We start from the raw sequence: 25430 nt of genomic DNA on the forward strand, positions 1-25430 counted from the left end.
AAAAATATTATTTTAATTATTATTTTTTCTTTGTAGTCAACTTAGTAATATATTTGCTTAAAAATGAATTCTTTTAAATTTTAAAATTCATTTAAAACTGTAAAATACCAAAATTATACTTTTCAAAAGCAAAATATTACCTTCCTATCAAAAAATCATTACTGTCGAAAAAAATATAAAGACTTAGGAAAAGTGATGGATTTTCCATCATATCACGTAATGCAAAAGTTTATTTTAAAGCAAATTAACTCTAATGTTCTTAAATGAAAGTTTAAAAAAAATGTATGAATATTTTATTGAGAAACATAAATGCAAATTATATTTTAATTAAAGAAATTGTATGGGGTCTAAAGTGATTTTAAATAAAACTATCGCATTATAGCTCCAAATTAGATCCAACATTCAGTTGAGATTCAGTTCAGTATATTTTTAGCTTTAGGACATTTATATTTAGTGAATTATAAGAGATTTTATAAATGTTAAATCTTAAAACGGTTTTTTAAGCTCTTTTTTTTATGTGACAAAAAATTAGAAACAAAGTTCAAAATCATTAAACAGTTTTAGAAACCCAGATTCGAATTTCATGTGTTATAATAATAGTGTATTAAAATTATTGAGATTTAAAAAGAAAAATTTGGAAATATCTAGTAACAACTAAAGAAATAAAATGATTAAAAACGAATGAAAAATAACTTGGATTGGCGATGAAATCGGCACAAATACAGCGCATCAAAGTATTTGATCAGAATATTTGATAAATTAATATTTGATGATTAAAATGCCTGATTCAAAAATCGCAAGTCTTAATAATTACATATTAAAAATATCGAGCGTAGCAGTAATTGTTCAAAAACGATTTAAGAAAGCTCTTAGGTTTGGGATGCCGCTTAGATTTGTGATGCCTCTTAGATTTTTGCCCCCTTTATTTGCGGCACAAATAAAGGACACATATAAATGCGCGATTCGAGTGTCATAGTAATTTCATATTAAAAATATCTGGATTTACAAAATGAGATGTGGAAATGCGTAGCAATAAGTGCTGATAAAAACAATAGAAAAAAATACCTAGAAAAACGAGCATAAGTCAAAACTTAGTTACGAGTTGAACTTAGATATACGTACTCAGAAATAATACCTAGAAAAAGAGAGTATTTAGCCAAAGAGCGAGTATTTAGAGAAATAGAGTATTTAGAAAAAAAAGCACGATAATATTAATACATAAGCACGTCAAAAGTGATCGCTGCTGGCATTAAATATCCTTAGCGGTAGACGGATCATGGGCGAGCGAAACATGGGGGTTTTCGTGATTTTCCTCTCCATGTAACGCAAATGCGGATTAGTTCCATCGAAAAGTTCTACTCGAAGGAAAATTTCTCCCAATACTTGATCCAGTAGTTCCCTTGTCTTCTGGATTGGGTTCAAAATTGCACGGTTGTGTAGTTGAACATTAATAGTTGTAAACCCAAAAATTGGGTCGACTATTCAGCGACGATTATAAAATATAGTGTAACATAAATAAAATGCAAAATAAAAAGTAAGCGTAGCGTAATGGGGGGAGGAGAGTTTCTGTTTTAAGAAAACTGTTGGTGTATTCTAAGTTTTATACATACATATAAATGAACAGTTTTCAACAAAAAAGAAGTGTGCCCTCCCCCCCTTTTCACAATAAACCTAAACACTCAATTCTCTAATTTTCTTAAGCAGGGATTTTTCTTAATCGTAACTTCGGAGTTACGAAAACATGTATGTCTGGGAAAGTTTCCGGTCTGGGAAAAATAATCAATATATAATAGGGGAGGGGGGAACTGTGATCTTTCAATATTTCCGGTATTAGGTGAAACATATTTAACAATCAATTCAGACAGTTATAATTTATAAAAAAAGTGTAGTAAAACTGAGAAGTTTTCAGTAAAAAAAAAAAAGCAAGTACTTGAAATTTCGTTGTGTTTAATTAAATCAAAGAGTGAGTATAACAGCTGTTTAAGTGAAATTATACCCCATGTTTGTGTGGAAGTTGAATAGAAATCATTTTATATCCCTTCGATCTAACGTGAATATTACAGAATTTTATTGACGGATACTGCCAAATATTTGGTTACGAATAGGTGAATTTGAAAACTAATTGATTTTGCAATATGTCATACAAATAATAGGTCTTTATTGCAACACTTTAGTAGAATTTGAATTAGGTTAAATAGTTGTATCTAAAGTTAGAATAAAGAAATGTCCACTGACATAAAATTTTTTATTATTTTTCTAATTAATATTTAATTAATTTATATGCAGCGCTTATTGAAACTACGCAAATATATGTACAGTGCACTTAAAGAAAAAAATATCACCCTGAATAACTTTCGTTCTAATGATCGGATTTTCTACCATAACAAATTAAACCTCTGGGGGTATTGAATTGGAGATTGATCGTTCTCTGGTTCAGAGGTCAAAATTACGATATGTGGATGAATGAATGGATGTGTGAACATGTTCTAGGGTGACCTCAAATATGCTAACTATTTATTTCTAATTATTAATTAATTTACGAAATTAGAGTTCATAACGTACTTTCTCTGAATAAACAAAAGTTTTTTTTTTTTTTTTTTTTACAGATTTGGATTCTTTGACCTTCAAAATATACGAGGTAGCACCAATCTGTAAGTTGTGGTCCTAATAGTTTATACAGCAGAGTGGAAAGTTTGATTACCTTAAAAATTTCACTTCGTGAGTTTTAAGTCATATCTTTAAAATTACTACAGCAATTTCAAAAAAAATTGCACCCACACGTGAAATCCATTTACCCAAAGATAATTTCAGACAAACAATATTTTTTGATAATTATTTATCATTTTTTATTATTTAATTTAATTGTGGATGAAAAATTTTTGAATTATAAGCCATACATTTTTTAAACCATATACATCTACATATTTTTCTATCATAAAATCTAAAGGTTCAACTGTTTTTAATGAGTAGAAGCCGAGAAAAATTTAATTTAATTATTTTTAAAGAAATAATTTGGCGACAATGTAGAAATATCGAAATGGCGCGATCAATATTTAAATGTGATGAAATTACTAGGAGTTTGACTTCTGCATGTGTAGCGTAATATTTCATTCATATTTTTTCACCTGATAACCGAATGTTAGTCTTTTTTTTATATATATATTATGAAATAGAGTATTTCTTTTCGTCTGAAAATTTATTCGTAATTTAGCAAAGAGAATTAAATGAAACATTTTATTCAACAAATGTTGAGTTTTATTAAAGCATGTTTCTGATAGAATGCGGTTATATGTGTGTTTTTTTTTTAAATTTTATATGTTTAGTTGGTTTATTGAATAATTGATATAATTTCAATAATATACATACGTATGTATTGATTTGGAATAATATATATTTTTCAATTATCAAATAATTACAAAATGAAGTTAAAAGTTTTATAGAAAGTATCGTTATAAATTCTTGGATAAAATTGTAATATCAACGATGTTTATGTGAAATTGCGTTTCGATACTCCATGTTACTGCAAAGAGTTGCCGAATACGTAGCCAATATTTTCAAACATCTTAAAATTTCTCAAGATGTTATTATTGTCTTGAACGTCTTAATCTTATAATAAATATTTTAATTATTTGGCCGAGCGTGTTTCGCATGTATTTTATCAACTATTTTTTCATTTTTCAAAATTTTATTCCATACGCTACCACGTAGATTATTTTTTTTAATAACATACTAATCGATTTTTTTAGTATTTTACTTTAGGTTTTACTCTAAATCAAATCATTAAGGACTTAATGAAAGAAAGCTTAGAATTGTTAATAAGTAAATTTGATAGAAATTTAATAAAAAGAAAAAAAACCTGCCTTAAAATTACCTGATGTTATTTACTTAACATACTATTTTTTTCAAAAAAATTAAAATAAAATTATTAGGTGCTTTTTTTAAATTGTTTTCTTATTTATTCATGCAAGGAAAAGTAAATGCTTATGTGTGCAACGCAAAAAAATACAACAGGTTGCGCTGTTTTTTTTAAAAGACAAAAAATTCTGGAGTTCCTATTTAATTTTGACGTTCAAACTTATTCTTTCCCGCTAATTTTAAGAAATTTTCCCTTTTGAAAAAGATAATGGTGAAAAAATTGGTTTAAAAAAGTTGTTAATATTATTTATCAACTTTAGTACAATTCACAAGATATCGTTATATCAGAAAAATTTTCAATATGCCTTTATTTTGGTGAAAAGCAAACACCAAAAATATAAAATTGTAAAAAGATTACAAAACAGTGCTGTTTTTAGAATAAAATTTTTTTTCTTTTTGTAACCTTAGGTTTTTCTAAATACAGAAATGAAATATATTAAGACAATTTCGGACTACCATTTATTTTAGAGCTGTAATTTGTTTTTATGTTCAGCAAATAGTTATAGCATATTTTTTTTTATCTTTTCATAAATTATAAATAGAAATTTTTCTTATATTTCGCCGTAAGGAGTACAAGAATGTTAATATTTCATTGATGCTCAATTGAACCGTGTCAATCAACCCCAGAATTGTCAGACGTGAGTAAGAAAAAAGTGATTTGGAACAAAAATGTATAAATGCCAACGAAAAAGGAAAGTGAAAAACAAAAATTAAAGAAAAGAAAACATAGCAGGCGGGAGTGAATCAAAGAAAGAATGCCTTGCAATCTTGGTTGCATCGGGCGAACCAGCCGCGCTTTAAAATGCAGACTAAAGGAACAGGGTCTATAAATCCGTTATCAAAAAATGCAAGAAATCATTTATTTCCTGAACATTCTTTAAATTTTGGGGATAAATTCAATTTCAATAATGCCAAATTTTTTACCACCCCTGTCGCATCAGCTCATCTTGATACTCGGGAATCTTGTTTTATCCATATGAATGTCGATCTCTCGAATGCCATCACTCTAGGCACGTGGAAATTGATTTAGCCCAGATTTGCTTCTCTCAACCTTTGCGGTTTTTCTAATTTCTTTTAACTTTTTTATTTCATTTTTCGTTCTCGGATACTACGGTTTTTTCAGTTTCATTTTTCGTCGGCAACTTATTATTTCCTGTTTCAAATCACTTTTGCTTTCTTGATCCAGGTCTGGTTAAAATGTTAACTTATTTTTGAGGGCTCGAAACATGACGTTTTTATAATATTAAAATCTCAAATTTTCTGAAGCCAACGAAGTTTTTACATACATTACATTTGGGTGTTGATCATTATTTTGATAAGAATCTTATGCTCGTAAAAGCAAACATCCGTATTTTATTACTAACAGGGCTCTTGCAGTCCTTAAAACATTAAGGAAGCGGCTATCCCCTGTGACATGACAAAAAATTGTGATTGGGGGTCAGAAATGCGAATCCATCGGGGAAAAAAAAGATATGTTTATTCAGAGAAAGAACGTTTTGTGTCCGATTTCGTAACTTAAAATATCGCCAATACTAACAAATTAGCATATTTGAGGTCACTCCCTCGAACCATTTAGAGTGAATCTTAGAACGCGAAGATCCGATCATTAGATCAAAAGTTATTATGGGTGGTCCGTTTTTTTTTGTTTTGCGCACTGCATAACAAAATGTCTAGTGCTAAACCAACCAGAAAATTCCATTTCTCAAACTTATCTTCAAGATGATCGAATTAAAATGTTTGAACGACTTTTAAAATCGATGCTAAAATTTCTAACGTTGTAAAAATACAGCCAAATTTCTCAACAATTAAATACTTTAAAAAAAAAAAATTATTAAGGCAAAATTGTAGGAAATATTTGTAATACAAACGTATCATACCAATAATATATTAAAAATTGGTTATGGAAGTTGATTTCACGAATAATAATGCACCACAACTTAAGCTTCCTAAACGTTAAAACCATGTTTTTATTATTAAACAAAAACATTTTGCAATTAAAAATTTTATGCACCGTAAAAAGTTTTAATTTTATAAGAAAAAAGTTTAAAATTTTTTTATTCTATGTTCTTTTTTTTTAATCCTAAATTTTAAATATCTAACATGAACGCAAATGTCAAATTAGAAATAAAAATATCGATGCGGAAGACATAGTAATTTAAATCCCGTAGTTCCGCACAAATACGGAAGTAAACGTAGATGAGGAACATGCGCCGTAAAAGGTTATTGACCTCACAGACTAGAAGCAGACACTAAAGTACCAGTACATTCTATCAATAAAATCTTTGATCAAAATAAAGAGTTATTGACCAATAACCTATGATAAATACAAAAAAAAAATTATAATAATGTATATGCATCAGTATTTATTGATTTATTTTTTAACTTCCTTATGATTTATTACAAATATTATTTGATTCGTATTTGAATGAAATAAAATAACGCGTTTGTTTGTTTTCAAAACAATAAATCATAATATGGAATAGTTAAGGCGAACATTTTTGATTTAAAGTCTTTCATTTTATAATTAAAAGATATAATAAATAATTGTTTCAATTTTGCTTGTGTAAAAATGTGCCTAAAACCAACATCACGTCTACTTTACATTTGTTTCAATCACACTGGCGAATAAATTTTTTGTTGCATTTGTAAAAGTAGGTACTTGATTTCACCTAATTCGGTTGTGGGGATTTCAAATCTGAAATTAGTTTTGTTTCGAAAGCAACAGTTTTTTTAAAAGTTTGTTCTTTGTTTGACACTACAAGTTTATAAAAAACGTATAGGTTTATATGCGTATAGGTATATAGGTTTCGCGCCTTTGAAACTAATACATTTAAAAGAAGAAATGAATTTATGACCTTAACGTATCGCTTTCTTCCTACCACTCCCTACTTAGGAGAGAAGTGTGGTACCCAACTATGGCTATAGGAGATGCTCTGTCATTAAATTAAATATATAGTAAAAAAACATATCCCGGTTAAGATATAGGTTTTGCGCCTTTGAAAATAATATGACAGTTTAAATATGACAATTTAAAGACATGGCTTTTAGTTATATCTGGCTTTTTTTTTTTTTTTTTNTCTGGTTTTTTTTTTTTTTTTGTTAAATGTTATACAGAAGCTATTCAACTGATTGACTTTAAATTCTAACTGTACATAAGCAATGAATGTAAATGTACTTTCTTTATTGATGTGAAAAGTGCCCTTATGAAAACAACGGAACACTTGCATTCATTCTAAATGAATATTTTCTAATGTTAGCTACCACTTAAGTTCTTTTTTAATCGAATTTATATATTGAAAAAACTGAAGAAATTAACAAAAATTTAGATTGTTTCGCTATTATGATAGACAGGAGTATCTTGTCATCCCAGAATAAATTTAAAAAATCAATGATCGAATTTCCGCCATCTTTTTTTTCTTAAAAAAACATTTTTCAGGATCTTTTTGTCAAGTAAAATAAAAAAGTCAAAAGTACCTTACACTGAAGGCAAAGCTATACTAACTAGATAAACCATTTCACTATAACAAACTATCTGAGCATTCGACAGGTATGCATATGATATGAATGTATGAATATGATATATTCAATGAATAATGAAGATACTTTAATCATGATAGTCAAGGGTATACGGCAGGGCTCGAAAAAACTCAGAAATTTTACCCGTCCCCGAGGACGGCATGTCCAACAATGTACCCGTCCTCCTTTGAAACTAACCCGTAGCTTCTAAATAAATAAAAACATAATTTTCTCTTATTTATTACAAACCTTTACATAAATTGCACAATGAATTAGTAGTTACTAGGATTACAAATGCTAGGATTACATTATACAGTAATAAAAGAAATACTAGGATACTAATAGTAACCTAGTATTTCTTTTATGAAATAATTTAAATGACAAAGGTCAAGTTACCTGGAATGTTAATTTACCCGAGGGTACTGCGTTTTTTAAATGAATCAAAGATGGCGCTTGCCAGTTCCACAATCAAGCCAATGATTTACAGAGGTTTCTGAACAGAAATCTGAAAGGGCTTTTGCATTTAGGTAGATGTTCATAATTGCGTTTTTAATGCTTCTTGTTTAAGACCAGTACGTAATGTGCTTTTTTGTAAGTTCATTGCTGAAAAGCCCCTTTCCGCTACAGAGAAAACATCAATTCCACCTTACGCAGATGTTGCTGTATTTCTAGATTAGAGGCTCATTTTAGAAGTGAGGCGCTAGACTCTTGCAAGATAACAAAAATTGAAAATGTATCACGAACATTAACGGGAAAATGGCCGCCCTCGCGGACGTCGGATTCGAGAAATTCGTTGTCCGCGGGGAATTTTTGACCGCCGAGGACGGGCGGTTTTTCGAGCCCTGGTATACGGTGAAGGTAGTGTAAGACCGGGTAACTAATATTTAAATGCCTGTTGCAGCTAAACTGGTGAGAATTGGCGAGCAGGGCCAGAGTCTCTTAGTTAAAATATCAATTGTTTAGGTGTGTGTAATACATGATTCTATAAAAAGTCATATATGCACTACTTCTTTTACAAATGATTTTCCTCTAGAAAAAGACAAATCTCCCTATCTTGCCCCACTAGCGGGGTTAGAACAGGTGCAAAAGTGAACTCTATAGGAAATTTAGAAACACAAGAATTTCAGTAAGACATTTATCTGACATTTTCTTTTATAAGACAATATAGAATATTATATCCAAAATTCACACTTGAAGTATTCATCTGCTTCCTTTCATAGGACCAGAAAACAGTTTTTCAAATTGAAATCCAATTTTCTTTGCATGAGAAATACATCGCTGCATTATAAATAATCGAGTGTTTTTTTTTTTATCGTCTTCATCGAAAGAAACAACAATCAAGGATTTAGGATTCTTTTTAGGTAAAACAGTTTTGTTATGGATGGTGTTTTCTACGCTAGGGAACGCTGCAAGCTCGGTGCCGCCTAAATTTCCGGGTTACTGTTTCCGTTGTATTTTAAAGCCATTTGGCATCATTGTGTTTTGAGATTCTTGCAAACAATGTATTTGATTACTTATTACTTGTGTTTACAATGCTAACAATACCTGTGTTTACAATGCTAAAAGTGTTAACACTAACGTAAGATGGTGCACAGCTTGCATCAAGAACAAACAGTAATAAACTTACGGAAAGAGGCCAAATGAAGACTGCCAAAAAAGCGAGTTATTCAAAATCTAGCAACCATGTCATCTTTTTTAACAATATATCTCTAAATAACTAAAACAAATTTTCGCTTCAAACTCACCAGAATTACATAATAACATTAATATCTTATGAAATACGGCAGATTTGAGCTCAGAAATTATCCAATTTATTTCTTTTATTGAAAATAAAATTATCCGTTTGAAAATATCGCCTCGCAGAATAACATGTAGTAAGCAGCTGCAAACTTTCTAACCGGAACTAGAGCAGGCATGCAGCTCGAGATTGTTATTATTTACATTTCTACTGAAAACACCATCCATATTGGTTCTTCATACACTTGATCTGGTCTTTTTTAGGTTCCCCACTTTTTTTTTTGAGTCACTGCCAAAACTTTATTTTCTTTCATAGAAATTTTTTTTAAAATATTGTTTTTTCTTTTATTTCTCCAGATATTATAAATCTTTTTTAGATAGTGAGAATAGTAGCCGTTCTAACCGCAAGAAAACAATAATTGAGCTGTTATTGAAAGGAAACAGAACAAGGCTTCTACTGCTCTAAATCCTTATTGTTTGTTGGAGTGTGGATCCTCAGTAATAGTTAAGTTGGGCCAAAATTATTTTTATAACTGTAGTGACCAATAAATAAGGATAGCTCAGAAACATAGAGAGTTGACACTAAGACAAATTCGCTCCAGCGGTTCCCAATTTAAATACGGCTACTGAACCTCAAACAAACGAATCTCAGCGATGGCTGGTCGATACGAATTTAGCACTCAGCTCGCACCGACCACAGTGCTGACGTAACTATATCCTTATTGATAGACGGATCATGGGTTAGTCCCATTGCCGTCAGACTAAGCTAAAGAAATTTTCGTGGTTTCCCTCTCCATGTAACGCAAAAGCGGATTAGGTCCATCGAAATATCCTCCACGAAGGCAAAATTTCGCCCAATACTTAATTCAGGAGTTACCTTGTCTTCTGGATTGAGTTCAAAATTTAAAGGAGCCTATGGAGTTGAACATTGGCAGTTGTAAAACCAAAATTGGGTCACTTGTTCAACAATGGTTATAAAATAAAATAAAAACATAAATAATGAAATTTTTCAATAATCGTTTATTAAATAGTTTATCATTTATAAAACTCTTATAATAATAAGTTTTTTTTCAAACAATTAAATTCGCAGGCCAGGACTGGCATCTACTCTAGTTCTGAATTTGTTTTTGGTGCAGACATTAGCACAAAATGAACAAAATAAGTATAATTATAATTTTCGAAAAAGAACTCTTATAAACGTTGAGAATAGTTCAGTTCGTTTTTCTTCATTTCGGTCATTTTATTTTGAAAAATTTAAAGAGAAATGCTAATGCAGATTTTTATTAATTTTTCGATTTTTTTACTTGAATGTAACTTTAATAATTTCATTAAAATAACCAAAGTAAGAAACAATGGTTTATTGTTTTAGTATAAATACAAGTTTCAAAAATTATTACTGATTTAAAAAAAATGAAACTCTCAGAACCCCCAAGACCCTTCTATGTAACCCCTGAGTTCCGCATGACACCATTTGGGAACCGCTAACCTACATAGATGCCGTAAATTTGACAACATGCCAATATGATAGCTCCATCTTCTTACTAAGATCTTCTTAAAATGTAATTCAGAGTCAGTTCGCCAGGAAACAGAACTAATTTCGTCAGAATCGAGATAACCGGTCTTACCCTCGGAACCCTTCCACGGAGCCCCAGCATTCCACAGAACACCATTTGGGAACTGTTGACCAACACAGACGCCATAATTTTAAAAACACGCCAATATGATAGCTCCATCTTCTTAACATTTCTTAAACAAATGAACTTAACAATTGAAATGTAAAGATCTTCTTAACATTTTCTTAGAATATAATTCAGAGTCTGTTTGCCAGGAAACAGTAAATTCGTCATAATCGAGATACCCGATCTTACCATACTCTTTCCTCATTATTTTTCACGGAACACAAATTGTGAATAAACTATGTTGTTATTTTTAAATAGTACAGCTACGAATACTTTTTTAAGCAAGACAACAAGAATAGCAACTTTAGAAGATAAAAAGTAACGAAAAGAAAAAACAACAATTCATCAAAAATAAAAGAATTAATGTTTATTAAAGTCATATATTTTAAATTGAAACATCAAAATAATGATGATCTATAAAACAAAGGCAGAACATAAAAATATAATAACAATGCTGAATAGTTCATTTAATTCAAGCAGAACATTAACAATTTTGAAATAATACTCTCTGTCGAAGAAGACAATTTATAATCTATAGGATTATCACAAATAGAGTAAGAGAATCGCTATTACACACAGGAAGAAAAAAGTAAAATTAGGTCATCTTTGGTAGAATTAAAAATATAACTATTGAAAATAAGTAACTATTAAAAAATAGCTATTAAAAACAATCATTTCCCAGAATTATTATATATATATGTTTTTTTTTGGAGGAAATAAAAATATATAAAGCTCTACATTCCCTTGTTTATACAATAAATAGGTTGTTGTGCAAAAAATAGTTCTAATATAATTTCTATACATTACTTATTTACACGCAATTTTACACAAATCTGTACAATATATATTTTTTCCTATAAAAACCAGAAAAATGCAAAGCTTCTTTCAATCAGAGATTCAAGCAAATAAAGAAAATTTTATGTTTTTTAGAGAACTCCACACGAGACTGTCAAAGTCAAACCAATTTCTGATTATGAAATATATATATATATGCAAAGCTGTGTATAAAAATTTTACCTTAATCACCTTTATTTATTAATTAGGCCTATTAATAATCTCTGGGAAAATAAATTCTGTTAATTAAATAAAATTATTTCTTAATTAACATTTAAACAAATTTATTTGATAATCAACATTTTGTAATGAAAGGCAATACCTAAAATTAAAATAATACAAGAAGGTATGCACAATAACACTGCCAATTAATAATATTTTTAATGACTGAAAAAAGAAACATTTGTTAATTTAACCATTTTTTCACAATAATAATTTAGGATTAGGTTTTGGACGGCCTAAATTGACTTTAGATAAAAACACGTCTGATTTATTGTCCAAAAATTTCTAAAACTGTCCAAAATTCTAAAAATACCCCAAAATCTCCACTGTACACTTGTTAGATATAAAAATTAACAAGCAACTATGTGTTTTATTAATGTTTATAATTTTAAATATATTTATTAAAAATATTTCTAGGACATAATTAAAAGTTTAAAATAAATTTTCGATAATTTCTTGAAATGTATTCACTGTTTAAAATTCATATTTCGCATTAAATATCATATTTCACATCACTATTAAATTTTGGACAATTAGAAACAGAAAGATTAGGGCCAGTTTTCTTTAAATCTATAGTTTTTAATTAAATATTTATACATTTTATATACAAGAATTCCCTAAATAGTTTAATTAACAAGTCATTAACTTTCAATATAGTTTATTGCCAATATTTCATATGATAATACTGCTTAAATGAAACTCAGCTGTAGACAGACAGTTTACTTAAGAGTTTAAAGACAGGATGACAAAAACCATTGTCTCTTTTGTGGATTTTACCAATGTGTCTAAAAACTTGCAAACCAATCAAAATAATCTCAACCAAATATTTGTCATAATAAATAATTCATCTAAAGTATTACAAAATCGTTAAAATAAAAATGAGAACATTTAAAATTTGATATACACATAAATAAATAAAGATAAACAATACATTGGAACTGCATGGCTAGGAAAAAATGAACATACATTGTATTTAAATTTATAATTAATGACATGACAAGAACTCATATAAATCTTGCTATGCACAGAAACATTGTATCCTCTTATTAATTACGATCACGTTAGGTTGACCACTCAACTCGAACACTGAGTTTAGTTTAGATTATTTATTATGAACATTTTTCCAACACGAGATGAGTTAAAAATAACTGTTACTATAATATTACATTTTAATTGTGTTACTTAAAATAAATGTTTAAAATTAAAAAAAATGGAGCATTTCTCAAATTTTTGAGAAAATAAATTTTAGTGTACCTAACAATTAAAGGTAAAAACATATTTAAGAGCAAACAATTTTATTAACCAATTCAGGACTGGCAAAAGGAGAAAGAAGTACTTTCCTAAAACCACACGATTCAAGAGTTTATGTGCGCACATTAACAAACAAGTTTTCCCATTAAGCCTAATTTCAATTAAAAATTCATATAAAATCATTACTACACATAAATGATGAAATTTTCAGTTTATTATCATTAATAGTACCTGAACATGATGAAATGAAATGTTTCATATATTTCAAAAAACAACTGCAATACTGATTCAAAACATACAAAATACTGTTTAGAAAACACCAAACAACAAGCCTACACTCACATAAACCAATAAGCATTCCATTCTTTTCCACTTCACTGAAAGGTAAACAAAAGCCCAGAGCACAATAATCCCCGTGCCCAATCTTTTTGTGCATTTGTTTACCTGTTCAAATAACCTAGACAGGGCCCATGCTAAGAATTTCAAATTATTAGCCAAGTATACGGGCCCTGCCTAGAACAAATTATGAAAGAAGGAAGGAAAAAAACTCGGAACCAAAAGCTTACATTGATGGCCAACACCTAAAATTATAAAAGACTTCAACATCTAGTTAACACTAAAAAGACTGAAACTTAGTATATACCTATATTGCCAAAATGCAGTCAAAATGACTGGATTGTGTAAGAATAAATAATGTGTTATGAAATTTGTTCAATTTTTAATATTTTTTATATTATTTACAATTATAAAACAAGTTATTAGTAAATATAAAAAAATTAAATGTTGTACAAAAAGTCACAAGATTCTAAGAAACTTTGTCATTATATACATCATTGTTTCGCTAATTGAAAAAAGCAGTTAAAATGACTTCCTTGGGCTAGTGTTAAACAATTAAATATAATGTTCCGAAAAGAAGTCACTAGGCTGAGGAGATGGAAAGACTTGTCTCATATATGATACTGTGGCCCATGAATCGCCTCATACCAGGCATTTGATTATAGTCCTGAACGAGTTAAATAAAAATACACTTTCCTCCTGAATGGTATAGATTTTTCTCACAAAATTTGCTCAAATTCAAGATTTAATCTTTCCAATTATACATTATTTATTTGCAAGAAATATCACAATATATAGACACGTTGTATTCGACGTTTTGTTCATAGCATTTAGCAAGCTAAAACCTGTTATTCTAATCTAAATGTTATAGTGACTATAATCCAAAAATTATACAAAGCGAGGCTAAATTTTATTGGTAATAATAGTAATAAACCATTCAAGAGATCAAATCACCAGTTTTAAGAAAATAAATAAGCATAAGAAAAACATAAATAAGTATGCTAAAATGATAAAACAAATAATCTAACATATTCTTTATATATAATACAAATTTCGAATACTACTTTTTATCACATTCCATATCGAACAAATTAATAAAATATAAATTGAGATTTTTAAAAAAATACCGTAAAGCTTTTTATAAGCTACTAATCATAAATGCTAGATCAGCTTCTCCCTACCCCTATTTTTTTTAACCCTTTTGACCCGAACGGGATGTATATGTCCCAAAGATTAAACTTTATTCCCTAATGGATAAAAAGATCCCAATTTTGCATGGTTTTTTATGTTTCGAGGGTTCTTTTGGCATCAGAAAAAAAAACATGACCAAAGACACTTGGCAACACTCGCATATTCCAAAGGGCAGACTTCTGTTTGCGAGCACGCCAGTCAATCTCGTTTTAATTTACGTATTTTCTGAATTTTAAGGTAAGTACAACTATATTTTTGCCATATTTTGTGCAAAATAGTTCTTATTAAATAATAATTGTACCTATTTAGTATCAGATTTAGAAATTTCGACACATTTTGTTTCTTGGGATACATTGTCCCAATTGAACTTATCAGTGCGACAATATATCCCAATCATATTTACCAGTGGGACAATATATCTCATTAGTGATAAAATATTATAAGACAAAATTTTAGTTTTTGTTTCGATTATTTTATAACAGCAACTTAAGGTAAGAATTAATAATTAAATATTTCACTTTCATTATTTTTTCCCATGCAATATATAGGTAGTTTTAAAATATTCAAGACCATTCGTGCATATTGTCCCAGGCAACTTTCAGAAAAACGGGAAAAGTGGAAAACTTTAAACTCATAATTTACTTATTTTTAGTATGTCAGCATTAACATAAACTGCTTTTCATACTTAAATTTTAATGCTGCCGGGTCGAAAGGGTTAATGAGATCCAATGATTTCAAGATCTGTAACCAGGAACTGGAATATGGGTATTCATATTTGATATTTTCACTCCAATAGTTCGAAAGGGTTAATGAGATCCAATGATATCAAGATCTGTAACCAGGAGTTGGAATATGTGTATTCAACCAAATATTGGATATTTTCCCTCCAATAGTTCAGATGGGGATTTTCTTCCAATAGTTTGAAAGGGTTAATGAGATCCAATGATTTCAAGACCTGTAACCAGAAGTGGAATATGGGTATTCAACCAAATATTTGACATTTTCCCTTAAATCTTTATTGTCTCTTTAGTTTAAAAATTTTATAATAAGCCATTTTTTTTAATATTTTGTAAAATATAAATTTATTATTTAAAAAGAGGAATCGATCTAGAAAAAAAATCGTGTTCTTTTACATAACTCTTTTTTTAAAATCCAATTCACAAAAATTAAACTTTCAGAAAATGCATATCTCGTAAAAAGACCTTTCAGAAACAATCAAACTCTGTAAAAAGACTCTCCACAACAAATTAAAATTTTAAAATAAACTCTGAACAAAACTCAAAAAACCTTAATAATAAAAAAAAGCCATACAGAATTTTGACTCCTAGATGCAATATGATAGGATAGCAAAAATTGTATTACTTAAAAATTGACCTTCTGAACTTGGAATAGTAAAATAAATAAATAAATACAGGCAGACAATGCTTTTGGCCTGGAATTTAAAACAACCTCGAGTAAAATAAAGATAGAGCTATGGATGTTAAAGGTTGAAACGGCAACCTTGTACCTTAGGTGCAGCGCTGGGAAAGTTCAAAATCTTAAATGAGAGCCTCTTTCATTTTTGCAGATTTCGACTTTCTCATAAAAAGTACAGCAATTTAAGACAAATTAAGATAAGATTAGAATTCAGATAAGAATCCCCAATTTTTTACTGCATTTGTTCAATTTTCAAGAAGAAAAAAGTGCAGGGTACTTTTTTTGGAGTATCCAAACCAGCAATATTAAATGGCAGTTTCTATTTATGATTTTGAAGTTGTCCTATGTTCTATTTTTTATGAATTAGGGGTCAGATCTAACATCATTGAATGCATTTTTTAAAAACATGTGTATTCATAGATTCTTAATCCAATAAGCGTGTCTTGAGATATTTCATTAAATCCATACTTTCTAGACATACTCTTTAAAACAGTATGTAAATTATTTACAAACATGTGCATCAGTGATTTTAATTTTTCAGGAACAGATACATATCAAAGTGTGAATACCCTTCCAAATTCAAATCCTAGTTACAGCCTGAATTGGGGGGAAAATATCTTAGAAAGACATTCAGAACCAATTTTGCCCACAACTACTGATGAGATCTCTGAAATTAATTAAAAAAAACAAAGAAACACAGGTAATTTCTATTTAACAGAGTAATAAAAAAAAACCACATCTAAACAATAAAAAAACCATTACAAAATAAGAAAGGAACGCATTATTCACCAACATCATAATCTTTATCACCAATTTCATATAAAATACTAAATGCAACTGCCAGTAGAGCAGTGCCCAATAAATCCCCTAAAGCAGTGAGATAGGGTATGGCAGAGTTATCTGGATCGATTTTCTTCCCCCACATCCAATGCACCATCACCTGAGCAATATATAACAGAAGAGTCACCTAAAAGATTAATTATTCATTTATCTAAACATCATACTTTGCATAATACTAAAAATGAACTTAAAATAATAAATAGGTTCAAAATAGCAAATAATTTAGAAGTTTGTAGCAATCAATATTCAGTGTTTAATTGCAAAAAGGTGTCACTAAAAAGACAAAAATATTCTAGTTAGCGCCGACCAGTAGGGGAATACTTGCTGACCGGGTAAGAAAGTTTTTATTTTACAGCCATTAGAGAACAAAATGTCCGAGAATATTGAGTCAAATCATGAAAAAATAAATAAAAATGTGTGTCAAACTATTTTGCCCAAAAAGGAAACATTTATATTATTTATATACTTAATTTTTTTTTTATACTTCAGGTGTATATTTACATGATTAAGCTTTATATATAAGTCGAAATAATAATTCAAATATATATATAAGTGGCTGGGTGGCGCAGTTGGTTTGTGGTCGGCCTTCTGAGCCCAAGTTTGCGGGTTCGATCCCCGGCCCAGACACCGGATTTTCGGGCTGCAGAAAATCCTCAGCTGCCATGTCGTATGATTATGCGGCATGTAAAAGATCCCTGGAGTGCCTTATTAGCTCTTGGCATTTCCGTCAAAATTAAATTCCTAGTGCACTTTAACATCCAAATAGTCTTGGTGCTGCCATCTAATGTGGCAGAAACTAGACGTCCAAATTAACATGACCAACGGTATCTCACCCATTGTGGTGGTCCTGAAAGAGTGGATACCACCTCTGGAGAACGCACTAGGTCTGCTTATCGGCAAGACCGATTGTGTAGCTCATTGGAAATAAAAAAAATAATTCAAATATATAATTATGAATAATATAAATATATACTTATGAATAGAGAGAATAAAATTATAACAATTTGTTTACTAAAGCAAATAGTTTTAGTTAAGCAAAGCTTTTTTAAAAAATTTAAACACATACTATTGCAAATTTTAATGCACCTTTTTCATTTGATACAAAAGAGGAATTAATTCTTTTTTTAATTTTCAGTATTTAATATGCTGGATCTAGAACATCAAACTAACCAACAATTGTACTACCACTTCATGGATTAAAAGATATGTCACATTAATACCATTTAAATTAAAAATTTGCAGATTTATGACTTGTGGTAATATATAAATGAACGTTTAATACAAATACAAGATGGCAGTTTTAAATTCAACAATATCAGTTTTCCTTCAAGATTCTTATAAGAGTATAAGACAGATGTTTTGGTTATTAAAAATATGTAGTAAATTAATTATAATCAGAATTAAGCAATAAAAAAGATTCTAGTAATCTAATGCATGGAAAAAAATAGTAAGGTTCCAACTCAATTTTAGAAAATTTAACTTGTCTCAACTTGCCTACTTTAACTTAATTTTTTTCTTTTTTATTAGTTAAACATTTGGACACTTCTTTTTATTCAATACATTATTCTAAGAAATATAGTGAAGCATGACATTGTTTTACAAAAATTTTTTTTTCTCCACACAAACTCTTATTACGATTTGATTTAGCATAGAATAATTTTAACCACATACCATGAAAGTTTTATGAAAATCCTTTTGTCCCCCATTTACTACTTACTTTTACCATGAAATATGAGATTAAAAGACTTATTGCAGAGAGGTTTATTTCAATGGAAAAAATTGAAGATTTCTTACCAATTAAATAAAAAAAATTTTCAGATGAAATTAATTTCAGAGATAAAATAAAATTTCTTAGACAAAATAAAATTTCAGGTACTTTCAGATAAATGAATATCAATTTGTGAAATAAGAATATATCTATCATATTTTCATAAATGTTTATGAAAATGCAGACTTTTTCATTTGAGTTTCTCAAAAAATTCTAATGCATTTTTAGATATCATTAAAAAGTTAAAACATAACTTACTTGTATCACAGCAGCAAGCAAATAAAATGCTAAAAACATTGGCGTCAAAGACGTGTGACCAGCATTCATGAAACGAATGCCATAAGTGAACACCAAGTGACCCGGAATCACCATCAACATCAACACACGGGCGGTGATCGAGTGAATGCCTGGATAAATAAATAAAATACTAGTTTCATATCAACCTTTTTAATGGAATTATGCACATATCTTTTAACATATGGAACATATAGATCAGATATAGAATATATAGATATTGTACTGATATACTTTTACGTAAGTATACGTATAAAAGTATACATTGGTATACTTTTGGTGCAAGCTTATGCACAGTAAATAAATATTAAGAATTATGCATAGTAAGTAAACTTACTATATAACTATACATTTGTAAATTTATTTACAATACAGGTGTATAGTAATAAATTTATTGATTATGTAGGTATATAGTAATAAAAAATACTATAAATAACAGATTTACTATAAAGGTGCATAGTAAATTCGTTATTTAGGGCTTATTTTCTCATGTATTTACAATACAGGTTTATGCATAGTAAATAAATATGGCAAAAAATGTTTTGTCATTGAAATAGTTATTGTTTTTAAAGTTATATACTTATTTGATTATACAAAATTTTAATTACTTAATTGATTTCAGATTTTACTAAATGAATTAACAAGAATTAAGTCTATAAGATCAGGAATAAAACAGCAAATATAGCTTTTACATTTAATTGAAGAATCATTTCTCTGGCATTTAATTAACTAAGTCTCACCATTTAACCAGAATGGAACAATAAAGTGATAAGCCACATCTATATTAAATTGACCAGATGAGAAATTCTACTGAAAAATAACAAGAGTTCTACGTAAGGAATAAGATGTTTCAGTGGATTTTGAAGTTATCTAGTGGAAATACCAAATGCAATACTAAGTAGATAATAAACCAAACAATAACAATACTTATATTCTATCTAGGATCAATGCTAAGGAACAGTTTGATGCAAAAATGCTGACCTTGGAAAATATGTAACTTACTACTGTATTGGCCTAAGCCTTTATGTTTCACTTTATTCAGTTCAAAATAATAATAATAATTTTTGACATTTGCTAGAAATAAGTTACTGCACATGAAAAGTGCTCAATTTCAGAGCAGCCATCTTCATTAATTTCATATACCAGGTTTTTATACCTTTAAAACTGATAATAATTTTGTTCTACTTCGAACATTCATTTAAAATTAAGACATTTCTAATCATGCAAATCACTAAATCACTCAAATTATGAATTTTCACAATATTGGTAACAGAATTGTATTTTTTGAAGCTAGCTTAGAAATTCTGCTAAGAACATGTATAAGCGAAGGGGTAAAAATTAAGGGCAGAGTTAGATTCACATAGAAGCAAAATTATAATTGTTTCCTAGAAATTATAATAAAATTATTTGTTTGGAGGAGATTAGACCAATTTAGTTGCATTAGAGTTAATTAAAAAACTAATTGAACTTTATAAATATAATTGTTAATTATAAAGCATAAATAATGAGAAAACACTCTTAAGTTATATCACACCATGTAGTGTTGATTTTAAAATACCAATTTTAAGAGTTTGAAGGAAAGGAAGCATAAATTATCTAGCACAAGAGCACATAATCATTAAAAGGGATATTAAAAATGTTCAAATGCAAGAAAACATTGTAAAAAAAATCCCAAAAAACTAAAATAATAACCAAATTATTTTAGTTATGAAAATTATAACAGGGGGCATTTTCCTCTGAAACAGACAATGTAAAAATACAGCTTAAAAAAGGTACATTAGAATCAGTCGTCAGATAATCAGAATTCTACAGTATGTGAAGTTTAAAAACCTTACTATTTCCAAAGAAAGTTGTTAAAGGGTTTGTACAAATAACTCTATCTTCTTTCGGTAAAACTCCTAATTTTGATCTTTGATGTAAGTATGTGGATATGCGACTGGCTTGTACAGCAACTAAGTTGCCCCCAACACCTAATGAACATAAATAGGATTAACAAAATATAAATAACAAAATCTGAGGATATTAAATTTATTAAAATGAGGGCATGAGTTAAAACTGCATTATTTAGTTAATAAGTTTGCAGAAAAACAATCACATTTAAATGAAAAATAAAGTTATTTAAAAGAACGTTATAGTGTTGGGATAACAAAGATGCACTATTATTTCAAATTCAGAAGCTTGTTTTTTGAGAAATAAACAGATCAATGATTTATATTAATTAATTTTTTCATATATATTTCTTTTTTACATCTTAGTACAAGAATGCTTTAATGGCAAAAATCATGCCATCTCCCACAATCTAAAACAAATTCTTTGTGTATTGATTTAACATTTAAAATAAGAGATAGAACTACATATGTATTCATAGAAGTTGATCAAGGCAAATAAAAGATAGAGGCCCTAAAAATGGAAATAGATGTCATGGGTGAGTGTTTGTGTACTTGTATGCAACCCTCACATAGTCAATGAATAGCTTCCACATTGCAACAAAATATTAACTCAAAAAATTTACATAACTGGCATAAAAAATTACAACTGTCACTTTAAACTTTGAAGAAAAAAAAAGTACTGCATTACTTTATGTAAATAATGTAACTTTATGTTAACGTTATTTACATAAAGTTAAAAAAAAATTATAAATTAAATTTATCCACAGTAAAAAGATAAAAACATGCTACAATTCAAATTTTCGTTTAAATGATAAAATGTATAAAACTTCAAAAGAGTTTTAATTCAAAAATATGATCATTATGTTTGATGTTACTTCTCTTTAATTTCGTAAAAGAAATAAATTTTTCTATAATTACATAAATAAACAATTAAGTTATTATCTACCGACATAAAAACTGAATTTTTTGCTGAAGAAAGCTTTATTGCTTCTGAAGTCGTTCCTCCAAGCTTAAATTTTTTTTCCTGTCACCCTCTTCACAAAAAGGTTGTGCACCGTTAGTCTCCTAAACAAATATATATTACAGGGGTATAAATTGTAACTTTAAAAGAACCTATAGACCAAAAAACTTATCAATGAAATTACCCTGTCAACGAAACATCACTGTCCATTAAAGGACCCTGTCAAGGAAATTACCCTGGTGACAAAAAGGCCTATCAACAAAATAACCCTATTGATGAAATGATCTGCAGGTGAAGTGATAGTCGCTGAAATGGACAGGTCCAGTCTTTCACCATTGAATTAATTTCATCGATTGATTCATTAGTATTTCTAAAAAATAATAGAATTAAATCATCACATAGATAATTATAGTTAAAGTCAAAAAGTAGAGACATACCATTAATGACAGGCTGGAACACAGCAATACCATGAAATTTGTCCACAGCAAAATCAAGGATACACCCTCCAATACTAATTTGAAGAACAAATAAAGAAGACAGTTACTGGTTATTAAGATTTTGAACTGTTGAAATTAAACAATAAATGCAATTGTTCAATAGTAAGTGGGTTAAGAATATATTTTTGATCCAAAAAATTTTACGTAAGTAACTCAATTATTTTCATAAGAAGTGATGTAACCAAAGTTTTTAAAAAACAATTTTTAACAACAGCAAATTAATAAAATAAACAGCATATTTATTCTAAGAAAATGGAGAACATCTATTCAAGTTTATAATTGGAAAAAGTCTGATTAAGAAAAAAAAAACATTTTAAATCACAAATAGTAAATTTGATTAAAATTTAGATGTGTTTTGGTGACAAATGGTATGCATCTTCAAAATAAATGGCAAAGATATTAAAAATAGAGATGATGCAAACATCAAGTAGTTATAAAAATAAGGTTTAAAAGAGTACCTGAGAAAAATGTATAGTTAGTGAAAAATAAATATAATCTAATTTAATTCAATTAGAGACAATTTTATATAGACTTACAAAAGTCGTAACTTAATATCACTAGAAAAAAATATAATTAATGTACTAACAGTTAAAAAATGTAAAAATTAAAAAAAAAATAAAATAGGAAAATTACAAAGATTTACCATATAAAATGGTTCTAGGTTTATCTAGTGAATAACCTAGAACCATTTTATATGGTATAGACTTAATATCACTAGAATATAGGTTTATCTATATTCTAGTGATATTAAGTGGTAACTTAATATCACTAGAAAAAAATATAATTAATGTACTAACAGTTGAAAAATGTAAAAATTAAAAAAAAAAAAAAAATAGGAAAATTACAAAGATTTACCATATAAAATGGTTCTAGGTTTTAAAGTTTTTACTTTTTGAGATTTTAAACATTGTTTTAACCTATAATCATTCCTATCTTATTCCTAAAAATAATATCAAAATAATATATTACCTGGAAATTGCCATAGCAGATATAACAGGAGTCCATCCTGAATATAAAACTTCACAGGTATATTTATTGTTTTTTGCAACCACTACCCAGAGAGGGGTTAGTATTAGAAAGAAAATGATAAGTGATATTGCATAACCAGGAGTGTCTGAAAATAAAATAACCAATATTAAACAATGTCTGAAATCATTAATTCTTATTATAATGCTTTATTATATTACTTTCTCATGAAAAATAAAATTATAAAATGAATCGCTTTCATACAAAATAAACAAGTGTATATTTTAGCAATTTAGTTTCAGAAAATGTTTTTCTTCGAAACCTTGTAGGCTAATTTATCTGTAAATAAAGCAACTTTAATCTTTTATCTTTGTCAAAATCATAGCATGGTTGGTCAACACTTTTGGGAACATATATCAAAACAAAATTGCTTTACCTAAAAAAATTCTGGACAGTAATATAACTTATCTATAGCTTTTAACAAATAGCAGCAATTTTAAACTTTTATTTGTTGTATCTAGACACGATTTAAAACAAAAAATTTGGTGTTATATTGGCTCAAAATTTATCCCGAACGTCAAAAATTGACCATTGGGGCGGCAAAAACATTTTATATAGAGTATTTATCGAACATTTTTGCTATAATTTATGTTGCTTACTGTCATTTTATTTTATTTTATATCCGTCGCCGAACAGCTGATCCAATTTTAGGTTTACGACTACTAATGTTCAACTCCGTAGCCTTGTAATTTTGAATCACTCCAGAAGGCAAGGAAACTCCTGAATCAGTAACCTCCAGAGGTATTGATTTGTTATGGGGACATAGGGGACTTTGCGACTCGACAGATTTAACGTGCATCAGTCACCATTTACTACTTACTGTCATTAAACAGAATTAAAAATTACGACTCTGGACAAAAATTATTTTGTTGTCAGAGCTCAAAATTTAGATTGTGTAATGTTTGGAAAACTGCCCATTTAACATAAATGCATACATACCTAGTTTACTATATAAAACATAGCTGATACCAGCAAGAAGAGACAGAGTAGTTAAATCTCCCAAAGAGGCTGCTATTGGAGTGGCAACATTATCTGGGTTTATATGTAGCTTCCTTGAACAAATAACTACTCCAACCATAACACAACCTACAAAAATAAACGACTATATTAGTTATAACCGAAAGTTTAATTTAAATTTTGAAGAAATTTCAAATAGCTTCCCTGAAAAATAACTCTAATAATACAAAATTCTTAAAAAATAAGTTTGAACACATTTTATAGGCCCCAGGAGGAACCCTTCCTCCAAACACAAAAAGTCTAATTTTTTATATTTTGCAATCATTTTAAAAAATATGTTTCAAAACAATGGCTTACTCTAGATTTTTGAAATATCTATCTTTATAAATATAATAAAATATTGATTTCCAGTTTTTTTTAAACATTACTTTAGCTAAATCCAAATGCTTGTGCAATTATATTTTTATTCCTATTTACTAAATAAAAAAAATAAAAAACATCCTCCCTAATTTATGTACATAACAATATATACAAATATGTGTATGAAAAAAAATTGCAATTCACTTTTCAAATCACTTGCAAAAAAAATTCTAATCGGGGCTCTGATCTCAACTGACTCTGGGACAATAGTCTCGGTCTCTCAGAACTGGACCTTCCATGAGACAAACCCAGATGACTCAATAAGGATGCAAAAAAAAAAAAAAAAAGGTGGATGGTTAACACAATCATTTATATAATCAAGTTTATGAATAATTCAAATATAATGCAAAACAGAAATTGGCACACAACTGGAAAATACAATAGTTATTTCTTCCATTACTTAGATAATAATAATAGGAAATACACTTCTATGTTTTTGACTCCAGGTAAATTAAATTACTATAAAGTTAATATAACTTTTTAATATATATATATGAAGGAATTTTGGAAACTTTGGAGCACTGAAGATAGTTGCGTCAGCCCTGTTTTTTCCCTCCCCCTTGAACAAATGGTGTGTTAGCTTGCTATAATTTTTTATATATCCGCATTAAGCAACGAGTTTAGAACTTTTTATAGTGAAAAATTATATTAAAATGAATAAGCCATAAATTTCTAAAAATA

The 25430-nt window shown here is 28.6% G+C and overlaps 1 protein-coding gene across 7 annotated transcripts in view; it reads right to left on the reverse strand.

Moving 5' to 3' along the window:
• Positions 1-11188: 11188 nt before the first annotated feature.
• LOC107442473 (solute carrier family 41 member 1) overlaps positions 11189-25430 on the reverse strand; it is a 37196-nt gene continuing 22954 nt past the window's right edge. For 4 of the 7 annotated variants that reach the window (XM_071181966.1, XM_043050849.2, XM_071181965.1 and 1 more), the window contains 5 exons: positions 23316-23460; positions 22287-22360; positions 20835-20969; positions 18964-19112; positions 11189-17064 (listed from right to left, as the gene is read on the reverse strand). In XM_071181966.1, the coding sequence (XP_071038067.1) occupies positions 16879-17064; positions 18964-19112; positions 20835-20969; positions 22287-22360; positions 23316-23460 (689 nt within the window). In that variant the 3' untranslated portion in view covers positions 11189-16878. Of the gene's footprint in view, positions 17065-18963; positions 19113-20834; positions 20970-22286; positions 22361-23315; positions 23461-24311; positions 24459-25430 lie in introns of all 7 variants that reach the window. The other 3 variants (XM_043050846.2, XM_071181967.1, XM_043050847.2) reach the window with 2 other exon arrangements.

Source organism: Parasteatoda tepidariorum, chromosome 6 (genome assembly GCF_043381705.1).
Source record: "Parasteatoda tepidariorum isolate YZ-2023 chromosome 6, CAS_Ptep_4.0, whole genome shotgun sequence".
Lineage (NCBI taxonomy): Eukaryota > Metazoa > Arthropoda > Arachnida > Araneae > Theridiidae > Parasteatoda > Parasteatoda tepidariorum.